Source organism: Gymnodraco acuticeps, unplaced genomic scaffold (assembly GCF_902827175.1).
Source record: "Gymnodraco acuticeps unplaced genomic scaffold, fGymAcu1.1, whole genome shotgun sequence".
Lineage (NCBI taxonomy): Eukaryota > Metazoa > Chordata > Actinopteri > Perciformes > Bathydraconidae > Gymnodraco > Gymnodraco acuticeps.
The window spans coordinates 1,184,178-1,211,626 of NW_022990938.1; the positions used below are offsets into that span (position 1 = coordinate 1,184,178).

General features: G+C 41.2%; 1 protein-coding gene across 1 annotated transcript in view; it reads left to right on the forward strand.

Moving 5' to 3' along the window:
• The window catches only part of dock4b (dedicator of cytokinesis 4b), a 91,494-nt gene that overhangs the window by 52,621 nt on the left and 11,424 nt on the right, over positions 1-27,449 (forward strand). The window contains 25 exon segments of the mRNA XM_034234303.1: positions 487-623; positions 1,838-1,972; positions 2,352-2,450; positions 3,068-3,162; positions 3,479-3,554; positions 4,455-4,555; positions 4,727-4,785; positions 5,415-5,563; positions 5,927-6,012; positions 8,079-8,174; positions 8,257-8,317; positions 8,996-9,089; positions 9,410-9,558; positions 10,719-10,805; positions 11,305-11,409; positions 11,672-11,813; positions 13,866-14,032; positions 16,001-16,087; positions 17,392-17,568; positions 20,472-20,555; positions 21,053-21,172; positions 21,443-21,564; positions 22,320-22,440; positions 24,172-24,253; positions 25,751-25,860. Coding sequence (XP_034090194.1) covers positions 487-623; positions 1,838-1,972; positions 2,352-2,450; positions 3,068-3,162; positions 3,479-3,554; positions 4,455-4,555; positions 4,727-4,785; positions 5,415-5,563; positions 5,927-6,012; positions 8,079-8,174; positions 8,257-8,317; positions 8,996-9,089; positions 9,410-9,558; positions 10,719-10,805; positions 11,305-11,409; positions 11,672-11,813; positions 13,866-14,032; positions 16,001-16,087; positions 17,392-17,568; positions 20,472-20,555; positions 21,053-21,172; positions 21,443-21,564; positions 22,320-22,440; positions 24,172-24,253; positions 25,751-25,860 — 2,741 coding nt within the window.

Consider the following 27,449-nt stretch of genomic DNA (forward strand, 5'->3'; position numbering starts at 1 on the left):
ATGCTCTATCATACACCAAGCTAATTCATTTTACTGTATGTGTAAACCTACTTGGCAGTTAACCCTTATTCTGATTTAATAAAGCAAATGACTGTCAACGTTTTAAAGCCACCATGCTCCCAAAGGCTACATGTAGCAAGAAATCATATTATTGTTACACAATGAATTACGTTTGGATACTTTAGTTATGTCTGTTCTGCATTTGTGAAGGCACAGAAGATTAGTTGGATGAATTTTACCCGTGTGTGTGTGTGTGTGTGTGTGTGTGTGTGTGTGTGTGTGTGTGTGTGTGTGTGTGTGTGTGTGTGGTGTGTGTGTGTGTGTGTGTGTGTGTGTGTGTGTGTGTGTGGTGTGTGTGTGTTGTGTGTGTGTGGTGTGTGTGTGTGTGTGTGTGTGTGTGTGGTGTGTGTGTGTGTGTGTGTGTGTGTGTGTGTGTGTGTGTGTGTGTTGTGTGGTGTGTGTGTGTGTGTGTTGTGTTGTTTGCAGAGTCGCGGTGCATCCTGCTGCCGGTGGTGCTGCGGGTCCTCCAGGCTCACATGCAGGAGCAGAGAGACCTGGTGATATGCGCCCGCATCCTCACCAGCATGCTGTCCCTCATCATCAAGGAGGAGAACGGCTCTGCGGTGAGTAACACAGAGGTGAAGGGTTTCAAGTTATCAGAATCAGAAACCATTTCAATGTCCCACAGCGGAGACATTAATTGCAGACAGTGCTAATCAAATAGGTGCAAATCCAAGGTAAAAAATAGGTAGCAGCATTTCCAAAGTAAGTAAGCATACACAAGAAACAGCCAGTCATGACATTTATAAATTGTTAATAAGTATATATTGCACACAAGCAGTGTTGTTGCATAAAAGTCAAGGAATGGTAGGGACATTTTAGGAAATGCGCAGTTAAAGCAGAATGAAGGAATGACATATTAATGAAAACTCAGTTATTTTTTGGATGATAGGCATAGTTAAATCGTTTTTTTTAAATAGCTAAGTGTGTAAAGGAAGTTTTTTGGCCTATCATCTCGTCTATAGCGCGTAATACCTCATGCATGTGTCTAGAAGGTTATTGTGAAATGTGTGTGATTTGACCGGGGTTATGTATGTGTGTAGATGTCTCCTGTACAGTTAGAACACATGTATTTTTTTTTACAAGGATGTAAAAGACAAAGGTAACTACCACCATACTATAACTAGAAAATAACTTTAAAGGTAGTCAAAACTCGAGGAAATAGTCTGACAGCAATTTTCTCGCCAATACATTGCAGGAGCAGAATGCCTTGTTATGTATACGGTCAATTAGTCTCTGTAGCAAGGACATTGGAAGTCATGCAGTTCAGTGATGAGACCCATCCATTTAGCAATTGTAGGAATGAAAGTCACTTTGGGCTGTGTGTGTTTGTTTGGAATGTGCACTGTTTGTACCAGAGGGGCAGCTAGTAGCGTGGTAGTCCACACACACACACACACACACACACATACACACACACACAAACACACACACACACAAATGTATCGTCCTCTCACTTTGAGTCACTTTAATCTTAACTGTCTACCTCTCCTATGTATTCCATCTTCTTTTATTCCTCACCATTTTCCTCTTTCTCTATGATTTTCTATCTTTCCGACTTCTTATAAGTCCCCACACTTAGTTGTTTAAGACTCATTAAAACTGCCATTACAGTAAGATCACAGCAATCCAAATGAATTAACTTTAAGGGAACAGTTATGTCACTTTGAGAGAGCATTGTCACTATTTGAAGGATCACCATGACATTTCAGGTCTTTCTGTGCCTCTGAAGAGTGTCCTTAATGCCTGTTATTCATGCTTTTGGTCCTTTGTGCAGGAGCCGGTGGTCTCAGAAGAGGTGGAGCTGATTGTGGAAAGCCTGCTGGGAGATTTGATGAGAACCATTCTGGAAATAAGCAACCGGCCCCAGCCTGCCGGCCCCACCATGAGACTGCAGTTCCAGGATGTCACTGTATGTGTGTTTTACCGTGTACAGCACAATGTGTGTGATTGCTAATACTATAATAATAATAATTCAGTTTGTTGTACAACACAGCACAAAGGGGGAATAATGAAGTGGGAAATAATGAGATTATCCTTGTGTGATGATGGAGACTCAAGGAGGGGGTTATTCTTTAAAAATAGAGCTCTGCTAATATTGTCAATTCTTACCAGTTACCAATAAATGTCCTATGGGATTAATAACACCAGGTTTCATCGCCACAACTGTTGTTAAACTACAATAGCACAATTAATTTCAGTAATTTATAGCAGCCTTGAGGATTATGGTGGTTATTTCAGAGCATTCAAATGTGTTTCTCTTCCTCTGTCATCATGTTCGATGCTGTCAGGGGGAGTTTGTGGCGTGTTTGTTGGCCCTTCTGCGACAGATGAGTGACAGACACTACCAGCAGCTGCTGCAGGCTTTCAGCAGCAAAGATAACCTGAGGGTAAGACCCCTGCCCCCCAATCACATCTGATTGTCCCAGCTTCTCTTCCCCTCCTCTCAGACCATACCCATCCCTTTTCAGAGATTGGTCCTTTTTAGCCTCATTGGTTTATATTGTGTGCTTTCTTAGCCAATGTGTGTTTTGACACTTTTACATTTTGCGGAGAGGAAAAGCAGAACTGTTGTCTTCTGTATTTTAGCTTTAGTTTTGCCCAGATACCTCAATGCTGATATTATTACAACATTGTAGGGTTGACCATTAAACAAAATGTGGCACAAGCGTTTCAGACGGGATGTAAATGGTAAAAAGCATTTGTTTCATGAGCATTAATGGAAACATGTTGTAGTAGAAGTATGAACCTGATACTGAGCATAACATATCCCTTTTAAGTACTCGACATGGTCACAGTGGTTAATATGTTGCACACATTTCAAACCTCTACCCCTTTGAATACAAATATGTGATGTGAAATAATGATCAAAACATATCGTTTGAGTACCTTTGAGCAAGACGTAGACTAGAGGCTGCTTTAAGATAAGACAAGCTTAGAATTAATTTGGCAAGCCTGATATTGATTTGAGTTTTCAATGTGTGTGTTTTTCTGTCTTGTGTTGCAGGATTTCCTCCTTCAGATCTTCACAGTCTTCAGGATCCTGATCCGACCAGAAATGTTTCCCAAAGACTGGACCGTCATGCGGTTGGTCACCAACAAGTAAGACCACACACACAAATGTCCACGCATAGACACAGATCCGTGGACAGTGTGTTCCACCTTTCTACTGTCTCTTTCAAAAGGTCAACTTCCTTCATGTATCCAAAGAGACATGCTTTTACAGTTCTGATAACATCGAGACAGTTATAATTATCAAAAGCAGGGACTTTTTTAATTAGTGCTCTTCCTTTAAATACAATTGAATTTGATCTTTGAAAGGGCCTTTTAAATACCATGTTAATAGTTCATGGTGATGCATTTTCCTGGAAGCGAATAACCTTCTTCTCCTCGTTTTCTCTTTCTCTTGCTCCTTCAGTGTCATCATCACAACCGTTCTCTACCTTTCTGACGCTCTGAGGAAGAACTTCCTCAATGACAAGTTTGACTACAAGGTGTGTGTGTGTGTGTGTGTGTGTGTGTGGTGTGTGTGTGTGTGTGTTGTGTGTGTGTGTGTGTGTGTGTGTGTGTGTGTGTGTGTGTGTGTGTGTGTGTGTGTGTGTGTGTGTGTGTGTGTGTGTGTGTGTGTGTGTGTGTGTGTGTGTGTGTGTGTGTGTGTGGTGTGTGTGTGTGTGTGTGTGTGTGTGTGTGTGTGTGTGTGTGTGTGTGTGTGTGTGTGTGTGTGTGTTAGGGCTGCACGATATTGGAAAAAACTGACATTGCGATTTTTTTCTCCCCCATGCGATATATATTGCGATATGAAAACATTGCAGTTTTCCCGCAAACCATCCTTTCTTGAACTTGAATGCTATACAATTGGTATTTTTTTAACTATATTTAACCGGATGAAGGATTTTAGTCACGGACATCTGGATCTTATGTTATCAGAGCAACAAGCTGAGCTAGCTCGGTTAGCAGCGCCGAACTGCCCTGGAGAAACACATGAAACGACTTCAGTGTTTTTAACTTTGATCACCGCGTCCGTTTGCTTTGGAGATTTGATTGTGATTGGTGGTTTGCTGTGCATGCAGAGCCTGCGAGTCACTCACTCAATGTGCCTACTTAATATCGCAAGTTTTTTTTAAATGAAGATTTTTTTTATTAAATCGTCACGTCCTGCGATGTAAATATCACATGCGCATATCGCAATTATAGTCACGACACGAAATATCGTGCAGCCCTAGTGTGCGTGTGTGTGTGTGTGTGGGTCTGAAGAATGATACTGTGTTATAAAACTTCCACATCTACACCCAATCAGCTTATATCTTTCAATTAGAGCTGGATTTCGTCCAAACCACTGACATTTCACATGATGCCATTGTTTTATTATTATTTTTTCTTTCTTGTTATTTCAGGTTTGGGACTCGTACTTCTACCTGTCAGTAATATTTATTAACCAGCCCTGTCTCCAGCTGGAGTCCTTCTCCCCCTCCAAGAGGAAGAAGATTCTGGAAAAGTAAGTTTTGATTTCTCTATCCTGCTCCCATTCTCTGAACAAATTCCCCACACACACACACACACACACACACGTTTTCTTTATAACGACTTTACATGCTGTTCTCGCTGCTTCTACATGTATTTGGCTGCAGCGAGTACATATTTCTAACCTGTCTGCGTTATGGTGCAGGTATGGAGACATGAGGGTGATGATGGGCTGTGAGATCTTCAGCATGTGGCAGAATTTAGGTAAGATGTTCAGTACATTTCTAAGTTGATTCCTAAAAAATAAAATAGTATACAATTTAACTCGTATATGAGTGACGCTGCAAATGATGTACTGCAAAAGCAACTGTCGGTCTTTCATTGCAGCAGAAAGTATATCTTACAGTCACTTGTTACGCACCACCATCAGAGAAAGTAGAGACAAAAACATTCTGTATTATTTCTCCGTTCTTGAGATGATGGGAACCAAAACACTCTCAGCCTTTTTTCTTCATGCCAACATATGTGTTGCCATGGTAACCAGCTGAGTGCTGACAACCTTTTGTTCAGCAGATGGATCTGTCCAATTTTGAGTTTTCATGATTATTCATTTTAGTGTGTTTTTGTCAGATTTGAAAAAAGTCACTTTGTTTTAGTTTGATTTGATGTCAATAAAAACAATAATGGATTTCAAGTAACCCAGACGCTGATTAACATGCATTTTGATAGGAAATAAGCCACATTATGGTAGCTGCTTGTAGTTGTTGACATTTTTCGAACAGAAGTAGAAAGCTTTCCAGAGTTGGCTAAATTGCCTCTGAAGTAAACAGTGTGCTGTGTTCAGGGATAAAGGGAGAGCTTAACCTCTGTGTTGCCCTCCGTCTCTCCTCCAGGGGAACACAAGCTGAACTTCATCCCCGCCATGATTGGTCCGTTCCTGGAGGTGACGCTGGTGCCTCAGCCTGATCTGAGGAATGTCATGATCCCCATTTTCCACGACATGATGGACTGGGAGCAGAGACGCAGCGGCAATTTCAAACAGGTACAGAAGTTAAAAGTAGATGATCTTTCCTGAAGCTCGTATACAAAAGCAAGTTTTACCCTCACATGCATAGCTCATTGGAAACTTCTCTCTACCATAAGGACCATGCAGTGGTCTATACACAGAGATCATATATGCCAGATTTTAGCTAATTTCAATCTGAAGTCTCTCGGCAGGCATTTACGTAAACCTCAACAAACACTTAAAACATGACATCCATGCAATAATCTTGCATGTCATGAAAATGTCTATTACTTTTACTCTGACACGTGACTGACTTTGACATGAAGTGATTTGATTTACCACACTGCTCTAACCCTCCCATGCTCCTTTTGAGATTAACATTTTTTTTTTTACACACAGGTGGAGGCCAAGCTGATCGACAAGCTGGACAGTTTGATGTCTGAGGGCAAAGGAGACGAGACGTACAGGGAGCTCTTCAACAGCATGTGAGTCAGAGAGAGGAACAGCTATAGAGACAGATAAGAGGATGAGGAGACATATATACTTCCATTTGTCTACCTCGGTTTTTTAAAGAAAGAGGGATTTGGTCAGTGTTTAATGTTATATATTCCGTAGAGTCAGTGGTGGGAGAAGTATTAAGGTTCTGAATCAAGTAGCAACACATGGAAATACCTGAGTAAAATACAAAGACTTCCACATTGTACTTAAGGACAGTGAGTACATTTACTTAGTTTCCACTGCATAGAGCCACTCAAGAGCGATCTTAACTTTAAAATCACAGTTAAGGCGCAAACAAAGAGGCCATTTCAAAATACCAGGACACTTCCTCGAACTAGAACAGCTGTTTATTGACTCCAATGGCCAACATGATGCAGCCCACACAAGGCTTCATCAGACAGGAAGCTTTAACTCTGGCTTGTTAGCCTTAGTAAAGGTCGGCCTTATCAGTATTCCACTTTGGAAATGAGCCTATAACCCAAACAGCCGAAGTGCACCGATGACAGAATTAATGCTCAGCTAATGCTCCTTTATCTGGATGTACAGTACTCTTACGTGTGTTAAACTGTTAGATTGATACCAGATCTATGGAGGACACAGTCTGCACAAAAAAAAAGGAAAGTAAATAAGAAGCAGGAAATATTATAAAGGTATCATAAATCAGGGACAAATTAAAACAGGCATATTTATTTATGGCCATTTTTTTATTATTATTAACAAATCCCAACATTTTATTTATGTCATTGTTGGTGTCATTTATTCCTTCATTTATCAATTTCTGTATTTCTTATGTATTTATTTGTGTATTTCTTTATTTTGGCAGCTGGTTTTCCTCCATATTCATTATTTATCAAATCTTATATATTTTTTTACTTTTCAAAAATTATTTTGTGTCTGTATTTATTTATTTTGGCAGCTTTTGTCTTCCATATAGCAACATTTTATTTTCGTTTGGTGTCATGAAAACAGAATATATTGAGTAAAGTTTAGGCAGTGGTTAGTTATTCATTTTCTTTACGGTTTCTAATGAATACATTGATAATTGAATAGTAATGAGATGTAAGTGATGAGTATCCACCTTCATCTTCACTCACACCTCCGCTGTGGCCACTCCACTCTGTCCTTGTCTCTCCAAGTTTGCACTCCTGCATGCTTTGTGTACGTGTCACGCTTCTGTGTGTGTGTTAGTGTGTGTGTGTCCCTGCCTCTTCATATTTTGATGTCCTCCTCCACAAAGAACCACATTTCCACTGAGCTTTCCAAAACATAGTACATTAAATGAAGCCATTCTTTCCAATTCACCTACCTCTTCTACTCTCATATTGATGTGGATCTTAGTGTGATAATGATAATGTTTTAAATATTCATCTACCGTGCATTTGTCTATCATAGTCAATCATTCTATTTCTCTCCGTGTTTACATGTGAGCCATTGCAGAGAATAGTCCAACATCACTGCATATTATTAAAACTACATAAATCATTTATAATGTGCAATATGATATAATTATGAAACTGCCTGTACATAATTCAACATGAATGCAAGTTAGTGTTATGCTAATGTACACCTTCTTTTATCTCCTTTCCTAATTGATATATTGTTTTGATTACATTTTTCTTTCCTCCTACTAAATCCACTAACCCCTTAATTTTACCCGTGTGAGTGTGTGCTGATATTAATCATATTAATATTAATTTATTCCGCCTATGCTTCCCGCCTGGAGTAGAATTCCTCTGTTTGGTCCGTACCCTAGGTAAGACGCTCTCCTCTTTGTTCTCTCTGTGTTCGTGTGTGAGGGGGAACAGCGGGAAGGGTGTACATTCTGCCAAAAATATATATATTCTAGCAATTCTATTAAAATCTATAGCTGGTGAAACAGCTATATGACTTTCTGTGAGGCCCAAAAGCATAGGTGCGATTGACTTTGCTTCGCCTCCTTTTCTTTTGCAGTAATTTATTCTTCCTTTTCCCTTCAGTCACCTTTCCGTTCCCATTTGCTTTCCTTTATCTCTTGTGTCTTTTAATCTGGACATCTCTCGATCTTGTCCTGCAGCCTTCTGAAGAAGATTGAGAGGGAGACCTGGAGGGAGAGCGGCATCTCTCTGATCGCCACCGTCACTCGCCTAATGGAGAGATTGCTAGACTATAGGTGAGGAGTGCTCTCTGACTATATCAGGAAGAAGTCCATTTGAATGTTGTTTGTTACATATGTTGCAATGTGTCCATCACAGGGATTGTATGAAGCTGGGAGAAGTGGATGGTAAAAAGATCGGATGCACAGTCAGTTTACTGGTGAGTAGATGTGGTTGTTTTTGGCTTGTATAAAACCATTTTACTGCATCCTCTTGGGAGCCAGGCTAGTTGTTTTTATGCTAAGCTAACCCTCTCAAGGCTGAAGCTGCATATCTTCCAAACACACGTAATAGTGGTACCAATCTAATGTAACTCTTCGGGACAAGGAGATAAAGTGCATTTCCCATAATATCAAACAATTTATTTATTATTTGCATTAAGTTCAAGACTTTCTGAGCTTGACTTTAGTGTTGGAGCAGTGTAGTTGTTACCCTGATTAATTGAACTTCTACTATTATGAGAAATATGAAGTTTTTACCCTTTTATTGATCAAATATTGGATATCTATACTAGTTCCTTCAGCTCAGGCTAGTATCTATAATTGAGTTCCTTATTTATTTATTAGATAATTAATTATGGTAAAAAAAAACATCATATATTTTTCCTCCAGGACACTGATATGACAAAACTTTATTCTATTATATGTCCATTGTATAGCCCTTTTTTCAGCCATCTGTAAGAGCACCTGGGTGTGGAGGCAGATTGATCGAAAGTCACTGTAGCAGGAATACATTTTTGCATTTCTACTATGGAACAATTTGCATCTGTTTCTCTTTCTCTTATGTGATTCCTTTTGTCTTTAATCATCCCTGAACCACCCGCTGCTGCTGCTGCCAGAACTTCTACAAGACTGAGCTGAACAAAGAGGAGATGTACATCCGCTACATCCACAAACTGTACGACCTGCACTTTAAAGCACAAAACTACACAGGTACGTGAGCGTGTGGGTGTTTGCACATGTGGGAGATTGTGGTTTTCATCAAATCATCATAAATCCTGTGTGTGTGTGTGTGTGTGTGTGTGTGTGTGTGTGTGTGTGTGTGTGTGTGTGTGTGTGTGTGTGTGTGTGTGTGTGTGTGTGTGTGTGTGTGTGTGTGTGTGTGTGTGTGTGTGTGTGTGTGTGTGTGTGTGTGTGTGTGTGTGTGTGTGTGTGTGTGTGTGTGTGTGTGTGTGTGTGTGTGTGTGTGTGTGTGTGTGTGTGTGTGTGTGTGTGTGTGTGTGTGTGTGTGTGTGTGTGTGTGACACACACAGAGGCATCGTACACCCTGCTGCTGTACGATGAGTTACTGGAGTGGTCAGACAGGCCGCTCAGAGAGTTCCTGAACTACCCCATGCAGAGCGAGTGGCAGAGAAAGGAGTACCTGCACCTCACCATCGTCCAGAACTTCGACAGGGGGAAGGTGAGCGACACATCAAATATTTTTCACAAACTCTACTTTGTTCACTGTTAATCAACATTTTAGTATTTTTGGCAAAGTTTAGCACTACTTCTTTCATGTAGGTAGGTAGGTAGGTAGGTAGGTAGGTAGGTAGGTAGGTAGGTAGGTAGGTAGGTAGGTAGGTAGGTAGGTAGGTAGGTAGGTAGGTAGGTAGGTAGGTAGGTAGGTAGGTAGGTAGGTAGGTAGGTAGGTAGGTAGGTAGGTAGGTAGGTGGGTAGGTAGGTGGGTAGGTAGGTAGGTAGGTAGGTAGGTAGGTATACATGGAACAAATGTAATGCAGGATATTATTGTGCAAGAATGGTTATTCAATATTAAATAGAATATGTATATTCAGTACATACTCATCATCATTTATTTGATGATAGGCACCTCGAAATTGTACTTAAATACAGTTTTTACAATTCACGTTATTACATTCAACAACTGTGGGTAAAGCATGATTTGTATTTGTTATGCAGCAGCTCAAAATGAACAGACTTTAGCTGATTCCGAATAGTAGCTCACATGCTAAGGAAGTCCATTACTTCCTGTCTTCCCCCCACTGCTACTTATGGTATGTCTTTATCCTAACTGCATTTGCTACTGTTCTGCACTGTCAGAGAGAAGTAGCGTTGAAGAGTCCCTTTAAGCTTTCACACACACACACACACACACACACACACACACACACACACACACACACACACACACACACACACACACACACACACACACACACACACACACACACACACACACACACACACACGCTCCAACAGAAAGAAAACTTCAGCTTCCCTGATGAAATAACACAGCGCCACAGAATCGTTAAAGCCGCTCCCCTCGTTACTCATAGTCCAATTTCCCTTCACATTCACGAGCTGTGCCATCTGCCGCCGCCGCCGCCGCGCGGGGATCTGAAGGCTGCAGGAAAGGAAAGCTTTTCTTTTAATTAGCAAGATGGCTGTGTGTACCTGCATGAAGAGTATAGATCAGACTCTTTGTTGACTCAATAGTGCCATCCAGTGGGGGAAATGCAGCTCGGCAGTTCACGCCTTCTGTTCATATTTACTAATCCAAATCAGACGGAAAGGCATGAGCTTTTTTGATGGTTTTAATATTTATATTTGCTATATTTTCAGTGTTGGGAGAATGGCATCATACTGTGCAGAGAACTGGCTGACCAATACGAGAGTTACTATGACTACAGGAACCTGAGCAAGATGCGGGTAAGTTGTCCTAACAAATTATTGATGTTTTACCTTGTGAAGATATAGTCTTAGGAAACACGCTTAGTTTTATTCCTATAATGCACCTGCTATTTAATCTGCTTTAGAATGACTATGCTACGTTGTTTTTTGTGGTTAAGGTCTGTTTTGTTTTTTTTATATATTGTTGACCCTGCTAGAATGGTCTCTTTTACTCCCTTTATTGTACATGTGAGGGTCTATATGTGTGCTTTCTGTGTTTGACAATTTCACAAATAAATCATATATATATATTAAAAAAATAGATAATCCCAATCCAAGGTTGTGTGAAATCACCTGGAGGATATGGAAGGTGAAACAAAAATAACTTCACCTCAGTAATTGCACTTTTTGTTTATTTAAACATCATGTATACAAATAAAAGTATTTACATGTGTGCTAAGAAAAAAAGAAATGACTGCTTTCATCAATACAACAAATCCTCACTGTTGGTTATATTGTCCTTTTCTTCTGTTCCCAGATGATGGAAGCCTCTCTCTATGATAAGATCATGGACCAGCAGAGATTAGAGCCTGAATTCTTCAGAGTGGGTTTCTACGGAAAGAAGTTTCCTTTCTTCTTACGGGTAAAGACATCTCTATATTCCCTCTTTGTCAAGGGCAATTTAAGACTGATACTCTCCAAAGTAAAAAAAATAGACGAATGAACTTTCTCTTACATAAGACTCACTCCTCCAGTGTGAGGTGACATTCAGCTACTCTTATTCAATGCTATTTAATGATGTAACAGGCCGCGGTGGAGTTTGCATTCAGGAGATGTAGTTGCAACATGCGTCCACTAGATGTCAGTCTAACCCCACGCTGTCCTCCGTTCTCCCCCCTCTGCAGAATAAGGAGTTTGTGTGCCGCGGTCATGACTACGAGAGGCTGGAGGCTTTTCAGCAGCGGATGCTCAACGAGTTCCCGCACGCCATCGCCATGCAGCACGTCAACCAGCCGGACCAGACCATATACCAGGCCGACGCTCAGTGTATCCTTGCTATAAAAACAAGCACATGAAGGAATTGGATCATAATAAAAACAGCAGAAGATATAAACGTATATAGACACTATCACACAATCAGCTTTATGTTTACATCCACACAATTACCTGTAATGAGGCACTGGCTTGCTTTCACACACCATGCCTCCTTCTAGCTATTTGGTGTCTTTATCAAAGGCTCTTTCACAGGAACACACATAGGCCTACTGTTCTGCTTATTACAACTAACATGGAAAAATAAGCACTATGGTCAAACATATGCTAAAGCACACACTTTAAAGGGGTCCTATTAGGCTTTTTAGGGTCTCCCCCCTTCCTGTAGTGTGGGTTTTTGTGCATGTCAATGGTCTGCAAAGGCTATACCAAATTCCCTCCAAATTGAGTATTTTACCCTGTGTTATGTCTGTCAGGCTAAATACTGGCAGATAACCTTCTGATTTGTGGCAGTCTTTGGAAAGTTAAGATACTACTAAGGGATTTTCATCTTCATTTACATTTGCATAGTCTCCTTAGATAATGCTCACATAAATCAAATGTATGCTCTTTTAATGAAGAGGCTACTAAATATGACTTTTAGTAGGGTTGTGACATTTATAAAGCATTGATTTTCATGCATAACCCTTTTGTAAAAACAACTACTATTATGAAAGGCACAATAGCAAGTTTATTATACATGTCTTCTAAATTCACATCAACCATTTATTGTAACTTCATAGGTTTCATTTTGGCAGTGTGGCTATGCTAATGTGAACATATAGGAAAAATATGAGTATATGTGCGCAGTGTTTGAAAAATAGGACTTCTGCTCACAAGCTTTTGTATTCCACTTCATTTTGTGTCCTACAACCAAATCTTACATAAATCAAGTCAGCACAGCGTTCAAATGTACAATATGGGAGCCTTTTTAATTATTCAAACTAACGTATGGACTGTTGGCCTATATAGAGCGGTAGGGAGGCATAATGTCAAAATGACTCTAGAGAGCAGCTCTAAAGAAAAGGATGGGCGACATGTTCAATATGCTCTGTATGTGGCTGTTGTTATGTATGCATGTGTTGTGTTTGCTTGTATGTGCTCCCCTTACTGAGAGGGACAGGGCTCTTCTGAGTGAATTAGCACACCGCTGCGTTATTTGCACATAACGCTAATTAATAGTCTCTCTCAGATTGCTCCGCCATCTGTATATCCTTGTTGCAAACACTCATGCATATGAATGTATGTACAATAGCTGTCCAAATTCATTTCTCTCGGGTCGAGACGCTGGGGGTGAGCCAGAGAAAAAACACCTCATATCCTCCTCCACTGCAAATATCTGCATTTTCTACACACAAGACACACACTGAATATTTACTTTTACTCAAGGGGAGATAAAACACATACAACTGTGGTGTTGTAATGAATAAATGCATGACAAACTGGCAAGATATATCTGAAGGATAATTAATGTATTATAATATCTCAGCTTACAACTTATCTTAAAGAGGACATATTGTGCTCAGGTTCATATTTGTATTTGTATTTACCTCTACTGTGACGTGTCTCCATGCTTTAATGTTCAAATACTGCCTGTGCTGCAGTACCTCTTTTCACCCTCTGTCTGAAACCAGAGCCCAGTCTGCTCTGATTGGTTAGTTGGCAGGCCCTGTTGTGATTGGTCAACCGCTTAAAGTTGTCCCGCCCCTGGAGAAAGTGGTGTCAAACTATGTAATGCGAGAAATGTGTTATTTTTTTAAATGCGATTATGTTTTCAGATAAATAGCAAGCGCTAACGTTGACAGCCCTAGTTTTTTCATGTGTTCTAATTATGTATATCCTTGACAGGGTATTGTGATTCTTTGTAAAGACAAGTGTCTCTAAAAAAATGAACTTATCTTAAAGAAGCATACTTCCCCATAAAACTCACGTCTGTGTTCGTCCTCTGTGTGAGAGCATCTGCCATTTCCCATGTTCTTTCAGATCACTGAAGACTTCTTGTTCTTGATCCACAGTGCTTTCCCATGTCACTCTCTCCTGCTTTTCCTTAACTTCCGGTGCCGGCAGACCTGCAGATCTACGCCGTAACCCCCATCCCCGAGAGTCAGGACGTGCTGCAGAGAGACGGAGTGCCTGACAACATCAAAAGCTTCTACAAGTTCAATCACATCTGGAGGTTCAGATATGACCGGCCTTTTCACAAGGGCACCAAAGACAAGGAGAATGAATTCAAGGTACGGGGGGGGCATTGATGAGGAAGATAGGCAGCTGCTGTCACATGAAGCACAAAGAATAGACATATGCAACATTTATCTGCATTTTCTTTACTTCTATCCCTTTTTCACTCCACACATTTCTCTATTTTGTGTAGATAAGAAAAGGAGCTTTTAGATAATGCACTTTAACAGCTGTTGGAATAGCTGCAAAATGTGATATGGAATACAAAAATAATACATTTTGTACTTTGAAATGATACATTCTTGATCATTAGCATTTTTCTACCGCAGCCCCAGGTGAAAAAGCTTCATTTCCTTCCTTCTCCACCTTGCTCATCGATCATAGGCTTGTATAGGTAATGATGGTTTGAACCTTTGCCCAGGTAGTCTGTGTGTAGCGCATGTTTTATTCATCGTGACTCCGGTATCAGTAATTATGCTCGGGTACTAGTCAGAGCCGCACAAATTAAGTCTATACAGCCCACTTCTGTCTCGCACATGCAAACCCACGCATCTGCACACACTTTAAACACCATAAAGACCCTGTCACAGTTTAAGGCTCATACATATTTAATATTAATACACACGCTCATTTCATCTCAGTTCCATCAAAGCTATTTGGCCAAATGTAATCACGATATCACATTTCCATCAGGGCTGCTTATCTCTGGCCCTCAGGTGGGAATAATAATATTTTGCACGGTGCAGCAGCCAGGAAATAAAGTCGTAACACAACTTGTTTTTTTACAAAATTCAACACAAAAGTTTCCAACTGCAGAAAACAACTTGTTTGCAGAAAGGTCAAGACTTTATATTCAACAGCTTTTCCTTTGAACTTCCTGCGCTTAAACTTGTAAAAAAAAATATATCCGACAGGTTTTCAGGTGGGTTTCTTGGTCTTAAAAAACAGAAAATCAATAAAGGTCAGCCAGGTTGTGTAGTGAGTCGGAAGACCCGTCTTCAACCGGAGGACACGGGATCGATAAGGCTGTCAGCACTCATCTGCTCTGCTGGAGTGTCCTTGAGCAAGACACCAGGCTCTGAACTAAGCTTAAATAAGTTAGCTTAGCGCTTATTAGCAAACGTCAGCATGCTAAACTAACATTTGAACATATACTTCTGAACTTCAGCACGGTCAGCATGTTGGCGTGCTGGTGTTAGCATTTAGCTCAAAGCACTGCTGTGCCTGAATACATCCTGATTGAGAATCAAACCATTTAGTTTGACCTTGTCTTTTGACCTTGATAACTTGAAAACAAATTAAATAAAGGCTAAAAACGTTATTTTTTTACCAATGCTCTTCCAGAGGTCTCCTATTTTTTTTTCATACTTTTGTACCGCTTGCTTTTGGGAGTTTATCTCTTCCATCTGTTTTTTTAATTAAAAAGCATTGAAATGTAATGTGTGGGAATGTTTTGCCTCTGAATTGAATTATTCAAGTTTTCAAAAACTCATTTTCACATGTTCACAAATTCTAAATCAAAACTTTAAAGTCTAAATAAGATTTAAAAAGTCTAAAGCTAAGTAAAGACTAAGGCTAAATTGTTTTGTTTTTTTAATTGTTTGGGTAAGTTAATCTTAACAAATGTAATTAAATAGAATACACTAACTATAATTCCAATTATATAACTACAAAGCAGACAAAGTAGAAGTACCATAGCGTGACTCTCGCATGCTAACAGCCTGCAGTGAATGCTAGAGTTACTGTAGTTTACGTGCTGTCAGTATAACCTTGTGGGATTCTGGCACATTGACAAGCGTGCTGGCTGACAGGGTAAGTGGTTGGACATGAACGATGAGAGGATATATAAGATATGACACCTGACCTACCCCTTCAAGTGGTTGTTTGGCAGTAGTCGTACACATGCATGTTTTCCTCAAACTATGCATCTGTAAGTAAATCGTGCCAGAGAAGGAGTGCTAGTAGGTTTTTTTTCAAAAGTGTGTTTCAGCTCACACTCACAGGTTCATTGTGTGTTTGTGCAGAGCCTGTGGGTGGAGAGGACGACCCTGACTCTGGTGCAGAGTCTTCCTGGCATCTCCCGTTGGTTTGAAGTGGAGAAGAGAGAGCTGGTGAGTGTGTCCACCTCTGATGGAATAACCATAAAGACATTACTGCAACACACATCTCACACAAGGGCTAATACACTCTTTCAGGCAGCAATTCAAAGGACCACCAAACAAATATTGATTCAAGTCATTTCATTGAACAACAATAATGGCCTGAATCATGACTCGGGCTATTGGACACATTAAATGTCCTCCATTGGATGTGTTGTTGCGCTTAAACTGTAATCGTATTGCTTTGATTGCCAACATCCAATTTTTTTAAATAGATTTTTATATTGGGACATTTTTACCAATACTTATCCTGTGTTTTTAGACTTGATCATATTTGAGTCCATTGCAACATAAATCCCTTCTAAAGCTTTCCATCCTCTCATTCAGATCTAAATGCGGTTTTGTCCGGCGAATGCAAAACATAACACAGTGTCTCTGAGCATGTTCTTTAGCGCAGCGCTGCCGAGCGTTGTGTGAAATTGTGGATTGTGAAATACGCGTTATTCTATGATGTGTTGCGCAATAGCTTATAAAATACAGGACTGGTAAAAGCTCTGTTTAACAAAAGGAATAGGCTTTGTGTGTGTGCTGATGCTCGAGAGAAATGATATGTGTTATGTATTCATAAGTAAAGGGAAAAGGGACCATGTGTTAATTATTTGCCTGTTATCATTTATGCATTGTGTGCGCTATACAACAAGCTGCTGCAACACATTGTGTGTATGTGAAAGGTGGTAAAGGTAGTTATTTTCAATTTAGCATTTTTTTACTGCTTGGAACATGACTGTTTTGGTTAATCTTATTTCACTCGTCAGCGTTGCTTCCCAATGCAGCAAACATCACTTTTCATGGAAAAGCTTTCTCTCTCTGAAGGTGGAGGAGACCAAAAATAGAGCAAAAAAAAAGGCAAATATTGGATTGAATTCATCATGTAGCAAAAAAACTACTCTAAATGAATGTGAATGTTTCCCCATATCCCCCTGAAGGTGTCTATAAGTCAACTTTTTTGAAAAAAAATCACCACTTCAAATGTGAACGGTCAGTTTTTTATCTATAGTTGGTTTTCTGAACCCCCCAAGTGGCCAAAATATGTTAATTAACATTAACAATTAATGAATTACGTGTCCACGAAAACAAATGATTAGACTATCAGTCGGATCTTGAGATGTACGTGTTCTAATGGTACAGCTTTAGAAATTAGAATTTTATTAGCAATAGCGTACCATTTTTGAAAGTTGAAGTCATTAGAAAACTCTCCAGAGCTACAGAAGATGTGGCCCTTTTAACAAATGTCTCCTCAACCTGCCTCTCCTCAGGTGGAGGTCAGCCCGCTGGAGAACGCCATCGAGGTGATCGAGAACAAGAACTTACAGCTCCGCACACTGATCACCCAGTGTCAGAGCCGGCAGATGCAGAACATCAACCCCCTCACGATGTGCCTCAACGGAGTCATCGACGCCGCCGTCAACGGGGGGCTGGCCCGCTACCAGGAGGTACGTTGAGATGGATGGATGGAGGATAAGGTCGGGGGGTTTTAGAGAAGGTGGCAGGAGTGAGTAGCAATGACGTATGGATCGCCTGATGATGCATGAAGGTGGGATTTAACGGCGCCTCGTACGGACAGGGAGCGTTTTGCACGGGTAGGAGCGGAGGAACAGATGGATGGATGGATGGACGCATGAATGGCTGGGTGAAGGCTTTGAATGTTATGGATGGAAGGAATGGATAGATGAGGAAAACAGGCAGGGAAAAATAAGATGGATGGGTGATATGGGGACAGAGGGGTAGATGGAAGGATGGATGTGGGGGAGAGAGAGGGGTCATGTCAGAGGATTGCGGATAAAGGAGTGGGAGGAAGGGAGATGGATGAGCAATAATGGCTGAATGAATGAGAGGGGAGTGTTTATTCAGCTGCTGTATTATACACTGAAGTGGTAACAGGCAGACACACAGATTGCTAGAGAAAAACTGGAATACAGTCAATCCCTCTGACAAACATTTGCATCTACTCCTTCGCCAAAAGCTCCTTGACTGTAGGCAATTGCACAAAAACGGCACAAACCTAAGAGAAAGCTCAATTGAAGAAAAAAAATCGTCTTTCACCCGCAATAAACTGAGTGGACTCGGCGACCAGGCTGGTGTCGCATAGCAACCTCCCTTTTCCTCTGTGTGTGTGTGTGTGTGTGTGTGTGTGTGTGTGTGTGTGTGTGTGTGTGTGTGTGTGTGTGTGTGTGTGTGTGTGTGTGTGTGTGTGTGTGTGTGTGTGTGTGTGTGTGTGGTGTGTGTGTGTGTGTGTGTGTGTGTGTGTGTGTGTGTGTGTGTGTGTGTGTGTGTGTGTGTGTGTGTGTGTGTGTGTGTGTGTTGTTGGTTGTGTGTGTGGCCTATACTGTATGTGTGTGTGTGTGGCCTATACTGTATGTGTGTGTGTGTGTGTGACTGTATACTGTGTTTGTGCAGAGGAGCGTGCCTCTGTGTTGAAGCAGCCTATTAAGGTTCTGAGGATTCTTGATGGAGTCGAAAGGGTCGTGGAGTGCTTCACACCTATGCCATTATTCTGTTAGAGAAATAGCAGGTATTTGGAATGATTTTCAGCTTAAGAGCAGCACTTTATTGTCAAACACTTTTCGAGAGCATCACGGGTGTATTTCCATTTGTATAACCTTGTCTTCCCATCAATATGCAGCCTGGTTTGACTGATTATAAAAAAATATAGTATAAATGATGTGTCCTTTTTAGCTGACTTAATTCCAACTCATGAATACAGTTTTACCCTTCGTTTCGATATATAAGATTAATAAACCTTACACTGTTTTAAAAAAGGCAAACATGGTGAAAATGTTTGACTATAATTACAAATATGAACCTGACATTAGCATTATAGGGCCCCTTTAATTCTTTATTTGTGCAAATTAAAGGTGGGAGAAAAAGACAAAATCCCGAAGAGAGCTTTATATGTTAGCCACCAATTAGCAAACAAGTAATATTGTTTCCATTTGAATAAAACAAAAGTTCTGCTTTCACACTCTTTGCATGCAGCACCCCAACAGAACGTGCCATAAGTCCATTCATTTCAATGTAATGCTTATTGACAGCTGTGGAGTTTTGCTCGGCTGCAAATGAAGGAGGAATTGTCATTATTAATATTCAGATGTATTGCTTTAGTTTGAGTTGAAACCCTTGAGGGTCTGATTTATTCCCCCCTAAGCATTCCATCTCTAATTGGACTTTGGTAATGATTAACGGAGCTCCTCCATAGCGACGACTCACTCCCTGCAGCCCGACGGAACATTTCCATCATTGGTAGAAGATTATTGATTCTTTTCGCCGCCTTTTTCCGGAGGTCCTTGGATGAAATGTGCTGAAACGCAGCGTCTTATAGAGTTACTACCTTGGCAAGGTATCAGAAGTACATGGCTTATAAAGAACATAATGGCGTCTAAACAATGCAACATTTCCATTTGTGTCGCAAAAGAGAGGATTGTGAAATCGTGCATACTAATACATGCTATCTTGCAATTGGAGGATGTTTGTCTGGAATAATAAAACTCCTTTTGTATTGATAGTCTGCAAGCCGAATGCATTCACTGACAGGGATCTACGTGTGTGTTTGAAGCGGCGTCTTTTCTATTTAACTGTCATCTGGCTCTGTCTCTTTGGAGATAAACAGTCGTGTCCTTGGGATAGGAACCATGCTGATGTTTTTTTCTTTTTCCACGAACTCCCCCTTTACCGTTCAGTCCCTTATTTGTGTGGCGGATCTGAAAGCAGATTGTGAGCCGGGGCCTTTCACGGGCTCGCCGTCTCTCTCCTCTTTGTGTATTCCGATGCAGATTGAAAGGGATTTGCTATAATCTGTAGACACATCAAAGTGTTGATGGCACTGTAAACAGCAGAGGGATTGAAGTTTAATGCACGGACGCCACACATATGGGTTATCATCATTTCAAAGCATCTTATCTGTTTCTCCTTGGCGTCCCTTTTAAGGAAACGTCTGGAAAAGCAATTAGAGAAGGCCGTCTGTAACCTACAAAAAAGAAGGCTGATGTTTCGGAAGATACGTGATGTAAGATTTATGCAAAAATTGGCTTTTAAATAAATCATTTGATCATACAATTTGGCGCCTTACTTTTTCTTTCTCTGGTCTTTTTTCTGGACTTGATATTTATATATATCACAAAAACGGAGCATTACACCCCATTTGAGCTGGATGTGAGTTTGTTCGTTAAACACTTTTTAAAGGGGTTTTTACCAAATGTGTGGACGGTAATTCAGTGTGTCAGCCAAGCGGGGATTCAGGTAACACGGCAGTGAGAAAGCTTCTCCACCGCTCCAGCTCCCGGTGTGTGAATAACAGATGTTGTGCATTACAGATGTTGTGCATTTTGTCTTCACGCAGGCCTTCTTCGTGAAGGACTACGTTATGAATCACCCCGAGGACGGAGACAAGATCGGCCGACTGAGAGAACTCATGTTTGAACAGGTCTGTGATGAAACATATGGGCATTTAAGTGGAGTGTGTGCTAATAAGTCGTTTGAAATGTCATGAAATGAATAAAGAAATGTCCTCTGTTCAGCTCTATTGTTCAAAACGATTTTAAAACACTAATAATGGTGCCAGGATCTGGACTTTTATCACATATATTAGGTTTTTCTGTACTGTGATTAAGTTGTCCAGTTAGGGTTAGTCCCTCTATCGCGTGAGATTAGCTTGGTTAACCTATATTTCCCCCAGATATTTAAGCTGTATGACCAATTGAGACGTTATACAATATTGCATAAAACAAATCTCCGTTCTCAATGAAATGTGGAAAGTGGAAAGCCACTGACTGTATACATTTACAGAGATGATTTAACAATCACATCTGGAGCAAAAAGAAGAAGGAATTAGAGCCTTTTATTTCAAGTTTACCTCTCGTCTTGTTCTCTGATTCGGTTGTTTGTAACACCGGGAGATGTTAACCAGCGTTTGTTTCGCAGGCACACATTCTGGAGTACGGCCTCGCTGTGCACGAGAAGTTTGTCCCCCAGGACATGAGACCCCTCCACAAGAAGCTAGTGGACCAGTTCCACCTGATGAAATCCAGCCTCGGCATACAGGTAGGGCAGGAGATCATTCGTAAATCAATCAGGGATTAAAACATGAAGTCAAACAGAAGATATTCAATCTCTGACGGAAGTGCACGCGGCGTGTGATAACAGAAACCCCACCGCTGTGTTTAGGCTTCTGAGAAAAGGACCCACTGTGAAAAAGCCACCCTTCATTATACACACTTCCTGTATCTGTATTTGTGCATTTTTTATTTACATATCTCACGCCGGCTTGAATAAGCAACTAATCATGTGTACTACCTCTTTCTCCAATATTAGGAGTTTCCAGCGTATGTGCGTGCGAGCCCCGTGCACTTCACCAACGGGAGCCCGCGAACATGCAGGAACTCGGTGCCCAACATCATCAGCCCCGACGGAGGCAGAGGGGTCGCCAGGCGGAGGTGGTGATCTTGTTATTCTTCATGTTTGTCTTGCTTTCTTTGAAATGTAACAAAAATCACCCGAAAAACCTCTCCCCTTCTGTCTTGATCTCACTGCCTTTCTTTGCTTGTAACTTTTTTTCGTGTACCCATCTCACCTCCTTCTTCCGTTCTCCATCTGGGAAAAACAATAAGTTGGGAAGGGGTGTGGGGTGTCTGGCTGTGCATACGCGCAGTGTCTGAGTGTGCGTGTCTTTTTGACGTGTTCACTGACCCTGCCACTCTGTCTACCTGCGACATTCTGCCTCCACAGTCTGATCCCGGGGGGATGCACGACACACACACGACACACACACACACTCACACACACACACACACACATACACACACACACACACACACACACACACACACACACACACCTCAGTCTCTTGGTGACATTTCACGATTTTTTACTTTTTGATTTGAGCTTTGATTTCTTTTCCGGCGACACAAAGGCGCTATTTTTAACACAAATCATTTTTCGGTGACGACTGTGTTTGTTCTCTAACCTTTCTTTCACACTTTTGGGCAGACAAGCGTTTGATGCAATGCTGTGATTGCTGCATCGATTATCTTCTCATAATCTGACATTTTCTGTCCCTGTCTGTCTTCTTCCCCTCCCTGCCTTTCTGATTTTTTTTTTTTCGTGAGTCAAACCTCTGAAACCCAATGAAGAAAAATCCCATAAACCTCCGTCTCCCCTAACCGTAATGCCTCTCTGTCTTTTTGCTCAGTTTCCCCAGCTACCCTGCCGTGAACCGCTACTCTTCGTCCTCTCTGTCATCTCAGGCCTCCAATGAAGTCAGTAACATCACAGGGCAGTCGGAGAGCTCGGATGAAGTCTTCAACATGCAGGTAATCTCCCTCTCATGCGACCTCTCATTCCTTCCCACACAAAGGATCTTAAAGAAAAACGTTTGCCCTCACGCTTCCTGCCAGATTTCACGTGCTGTGTGTTGACATACTTTTCAAACCACCCTCATTTCTTTATTCTCCTCTTACCCTTTCTCTCTTTTGTCCTCTCTGCTTGCTCAGTAAGCTTTGTCTGGCCAAGCAAATTGTCGTGATTATATCAAATAAGGACGCAGTGCTTTGTGCGCTCCGTCCAGGCAGCTTGCTGGAGTTGGGCAGTAATCTAAACTAGATTTGGCCAAATCAGAAAGCTGTCGACAACTGCTGGCAAGCTGTGTGGCGCACCTGGCAGGCCTAGAATAACAGGAGGCAGGGACCAACTCAAGAGGGAGGCTGTTGTCAGGGATCGGACTGAAGCTATTACAATATTAGTTTTGAACATCATAGCTTTTCTCATATAAATCAAGTACGCTAACAAAGATTCTACAGACAGGTTTCTTTCCGGTTCATTTTAAGTCACAAGCCTTTACTCTTACTCCAACCCTGTGGAAACATTTGTATTCCTTACGTTTTTATAAAAAAAATGTATCAATGCTTCTAGTCTCATCTGTATAAGAGGTTAACATAGTCAACATGACCAATCGACCCTTGGTTTGACGATTTGACCTGGAGTTCAGCATCATACTTTTATTTGTGTATTTTACACCAAATTAGGACCATCATTCACAAGATAAATATCATGCTGTATTTAAGCAATTTAGACCCTTAACTCATTAGGAAAATGTAAACTGAGGTAATAATTCAAGTCAGAAGTAGGGACATTTTTCTCATAGACTTATGTTCTTATTTGCAAAAGTTGAATAAGGTTAGGGAATGCCAGGCAAGCTTAGTTTATTTCTATAGGGTATTTCAATAGGGGGCATTTGAAAGTGCTTTACAAAAAACATTTAAAGCAAGATATATTGCAACAGAAACACTTCATTAAATGACTTTCAATTGAGTCAAAAAATAATAGAAAGAAGAAGAATCAGGTTTAGTGCACTTCTGCATTGGCTTCTCTTTTTTAGGTTGCCTCCTGTTCTCATGTCTGTACAGGAAATATAAAGCTATAACCAAGATTCGTTTAGACTAGTTTTGTCGTCCGCACATAACCCCGCCCGTAAAAACCCCCTCATGTTGATTTGACCCTTTTCAGCTGAAACGTGCTAATTATGGAGATAAGATAGGGCTTCGGGATACATACAAAATGTAACCATTAGTAATGTGGATTCAATGACGAAGCAGGTAAAGGCAAGATATGATATTGATAGAACATTCTGGTAAGTTTTAAAAAAGGTTATAATTGTTCACCTAATGCAGCCTTATAGAGCCTTATAGAGCCTTATAGACCAAGAGAAAACAACACTTAAGATATTAAGAGGCATGTGGCGCAGTGGGAGGTGTGTTGGTGTTGGGATCAGGGGAGTACAGGTTCAAACCCCACTGCAGTCAGCATGTCGTTGTGTCCCTGGGCAAGACACTTCACCCCAAATTGCTCCTGTGGGGATTGCCCACAGCTTTGGATAAAAGCGTCTAACAAAGTAACATGTAATGTAATATTACGTTGAAATCTATTATGTAGTATTTAGCATCCCGATATTGACACATTGACTAGCTAAAGATAAACAATGATTGACAATTTTCTAGTTCATGTCAGTGATATTTATTTCCTTGTTTGTGTCTTCCCACCTACAGCCCAGTCCGTCTACCTCGAGCCTCAGCTCCAACCACTCTGCCTCGCCGAATGTCACCAGCTCGGCCCCCTCCAGTGCCAGAGGTGAGACGGATACTCTCCAGCAAGCACTCATTACACAATGTCTTACACTGTAGGCTGTTAGCCCGGAGGAGGAAGACCGAGGTTCAGCTGGACTCACTCTGAACACGGGGACTGAACCTTTAACCTTTCACCGACACGATGTTTCTTAAAAACCACCGCGATAAAGTCGCTAAGGTTAGACGACATCTCCTGAAACACAAGCAGGAGAGGGACGGAGGGCGGAAGAAGAGAGCAAAGGGGAGAATGGAAAATTACAGACTGAGAAATAGGGTGAATACAAAATGAGAAATGAAATGGGCTTAGACGTGGAATCAAATGCTGAGATGATTGCAGCTGTGAGGTATTCCTCTTGGACCTCGACATATAAACAGTCAAGCTGTGTCCATCCTCTACCGTGTGGATTGTGAAAGCCTCCTGTTATCTCGACGTGTTGAAACGCATTTCTGCCTGATCCACATCATAGAAAGTAGGGCGACATTTATGGAAGTTTATACACTCCCCTTTGGCGAGGAGCTAGCAGCGGGCGGCGCCCTTATAAAAGCGGCTTCTGTCTACCCATAAAGCCTGCAGAGAGTTATTGCTCGTGGGGTGTTATCTGAATGAGATGTTACTCCTATGATAGCCTTTCCAAGTGCTATCGCATTCGCTAATGGATCTACACAGTGGCTAACAGCAGATGAGGGCGAGTGCTGTTAAAATGGTGCGGGGGACGTGTGTGTGTGTGTGGGGGGGGGGGCTTTTGTGTGTGGGCTTTTGTGTGTGTGTGTGTGGGCTTTTGTGTGTGTGTGTGTGTGGGCTTTTGTGCTGGGATGTGATAACATGTGTTTCTGTGTCAAGGTTTAGCATGTGTCTGTGTCTGTTGTAATTGTCCATTCTTTGTGAGGAGGAGAGTGTGTGTGTGTGTGTGTGTGTGTGTGTGTGTGTGTGTGTGTGTGTGTGTGTGTGCGTGTGTGTGTGTGTGGGCTTTTGTGCTGGGATGTGATAACATGTGTTTCTGTGTCAAGGTTTAGCATGTGTCTGTGTCTGTTGTAATTGTCCATTATTTGTGAGGAGGAGAGGGAGTGCGCTTGGAGGGAGTGAGGTGTGTGTGTGTGTGTGTGTGTGTGTGTGTGTGTGTGTGTGTGTGTGTGTGTGTGTGTGTGGTGTGTGGTGTGTGTGTGTGTGTGTGTGTGTGTGTGTGTGTGTGTGTGTGTGTGTGTGTGTGTGTGTGTGTGTGTGTGTGTGTGTGGTGTGTGTGTGTGTGTGTGTGTGTGTGTGTGTGTGTGAAGAGAAGGCAGGCCATTTATCATGTCGTAGAGCTAGTGAGGCTGAAAGAATGGTGGAGAGTCTTGGAGGGAGAAAAGAGATTGGCCTTTCCTGATTGCCAGTGTTTGTGGGTAATAGTCTAACACCTTGCTGTTATTTGGCCCCTTATGTGATACACTTGCTCTTGCTTTTGTGTGTGCCGGTGTGTAAGTGTGTGCGTTAGCGCTCTAACGTCTCACGCTGCCATTCCAGGTTCCCCCCAGATGGCAGAGAAACACAAGCATTCCAGAGAAAACGCCTGTCTGTCTCCCAGAGAGCGACCGGTCAGCGCCATCTTCCCCAACCCCCTGGACCCTGCACAGGTGAACACATACACACACATTCATCTAGACACCCACTAAGGCAGGGGTCTGCAACCTTTTTGACCAAAAAAGAGCCATTTTGCCCCCTTTTATCTTTTTTGTCTGGAGCCGCAAAACATATTTGATAGCTTATAAAGTTGTATATATTGTTACATCATAGACAAAAACTACAGTTTGTTTGCATTTATTATGTATTACATTATAGAAAACTGTTTACCTCTAATAATAAACAAAGAACTCTTGTAAGGAGAATTAAAACAAATACAGGCCTACTTTAAAATAAATCAACACAGCACTTGGGGAGTCTTCTGCACATTTGAAAGAAATGAATATAATTAAAATGGGCCCACTTTGAAATAAATAAAACATATAGAGTGGCGAAGTCGCGCCCATCTACTTCTGCCCCATGGGACCTTATTTCTGAAAAATGTGTTGAAGTCAATGGAGAGAGAAAACTTATCTTTCGATCCTGTTTGAATTGTGCCACGAATTACACATATGATGTTTGTTAATCTTAAAAAACCATTTCCATGTCAAAAAAGTCACAGTTTGTCGTAGAACTGTTGAAATATAAGACTATGAAAAATATGCAACTAGAAAGACTACAAATCCCAGAGTAAGTGATGTCATTAACGTTACACTTTACACTCGTGTTACTCACCGAAACCTTGTAAAGCCGGTCCCGCATGCTGGCTATAACAGAACCGACTAACTCCCCTTGTGTGTATGTGCAGCTCTCAACATGCCCAGACTTGTAGTGATGTTCACCTGTTTTAATACTTTTCGCCTCATTCTGAAAGAAAGAGGTGAAATGTGCCAACGTGACGGCCATCTTGGTGTTGGTGACGTATGCAAGACCAGAGATGTAGTTCATTGAGTGCTTCACACAAAACAAATGTGTTACTTCACAGTTTTACGACACATTTTTATTTTTTTGACTTGCAAAATTATCTTTTAAATTGACAAACATCATATGTGTAATTCGTGGCACAATTCAAACGGGATCAAAAGATAATCTTTCTCTCCCCATTGACTTCAATACATGATTTTTCCAAAATAAGGTCCCATGGAGGTCCACCGGAAGGGGAGGGACTTCGCCACTCTATAGCTGCACCCTACAGTAAAAATAGTTAACTGATTGAATTATGACTGAAGATCGTCAGCTGTCTTCCTCTTCTGTGTTTTTCCTCCAATACGTAAAGGCTGCAGCACCTTTGACAACTTCTCTCCACTTATCAAACATACCGGTAAGCCAGCATCGTTTGCTGTGAAAGCAGATAACTCTAACCACGCAGAATTAAACCCTCTGTGTTCTTCTGATACTTTTATTTTCTTTGATTTATCCATAGTTCGCTCATCGAGCCGGGGGTCAGGTTATTCGCCTGCAAGGAAAGGCGCTGGCGCGGGACTGTAGCAGGATGTGACGCATATTTTAGTTGACCTAATTAAAAGCGTTTATTTAATTTATTTATGTGTTACAGTATCACCTCAAAATACGAAACATTTTCAACCGTGCAACAAAATATAAATAGTCCAACAATTATTTTAATCGTATTTCCTTCTTATTTTTGTCTAAGCTCAACGAAGCC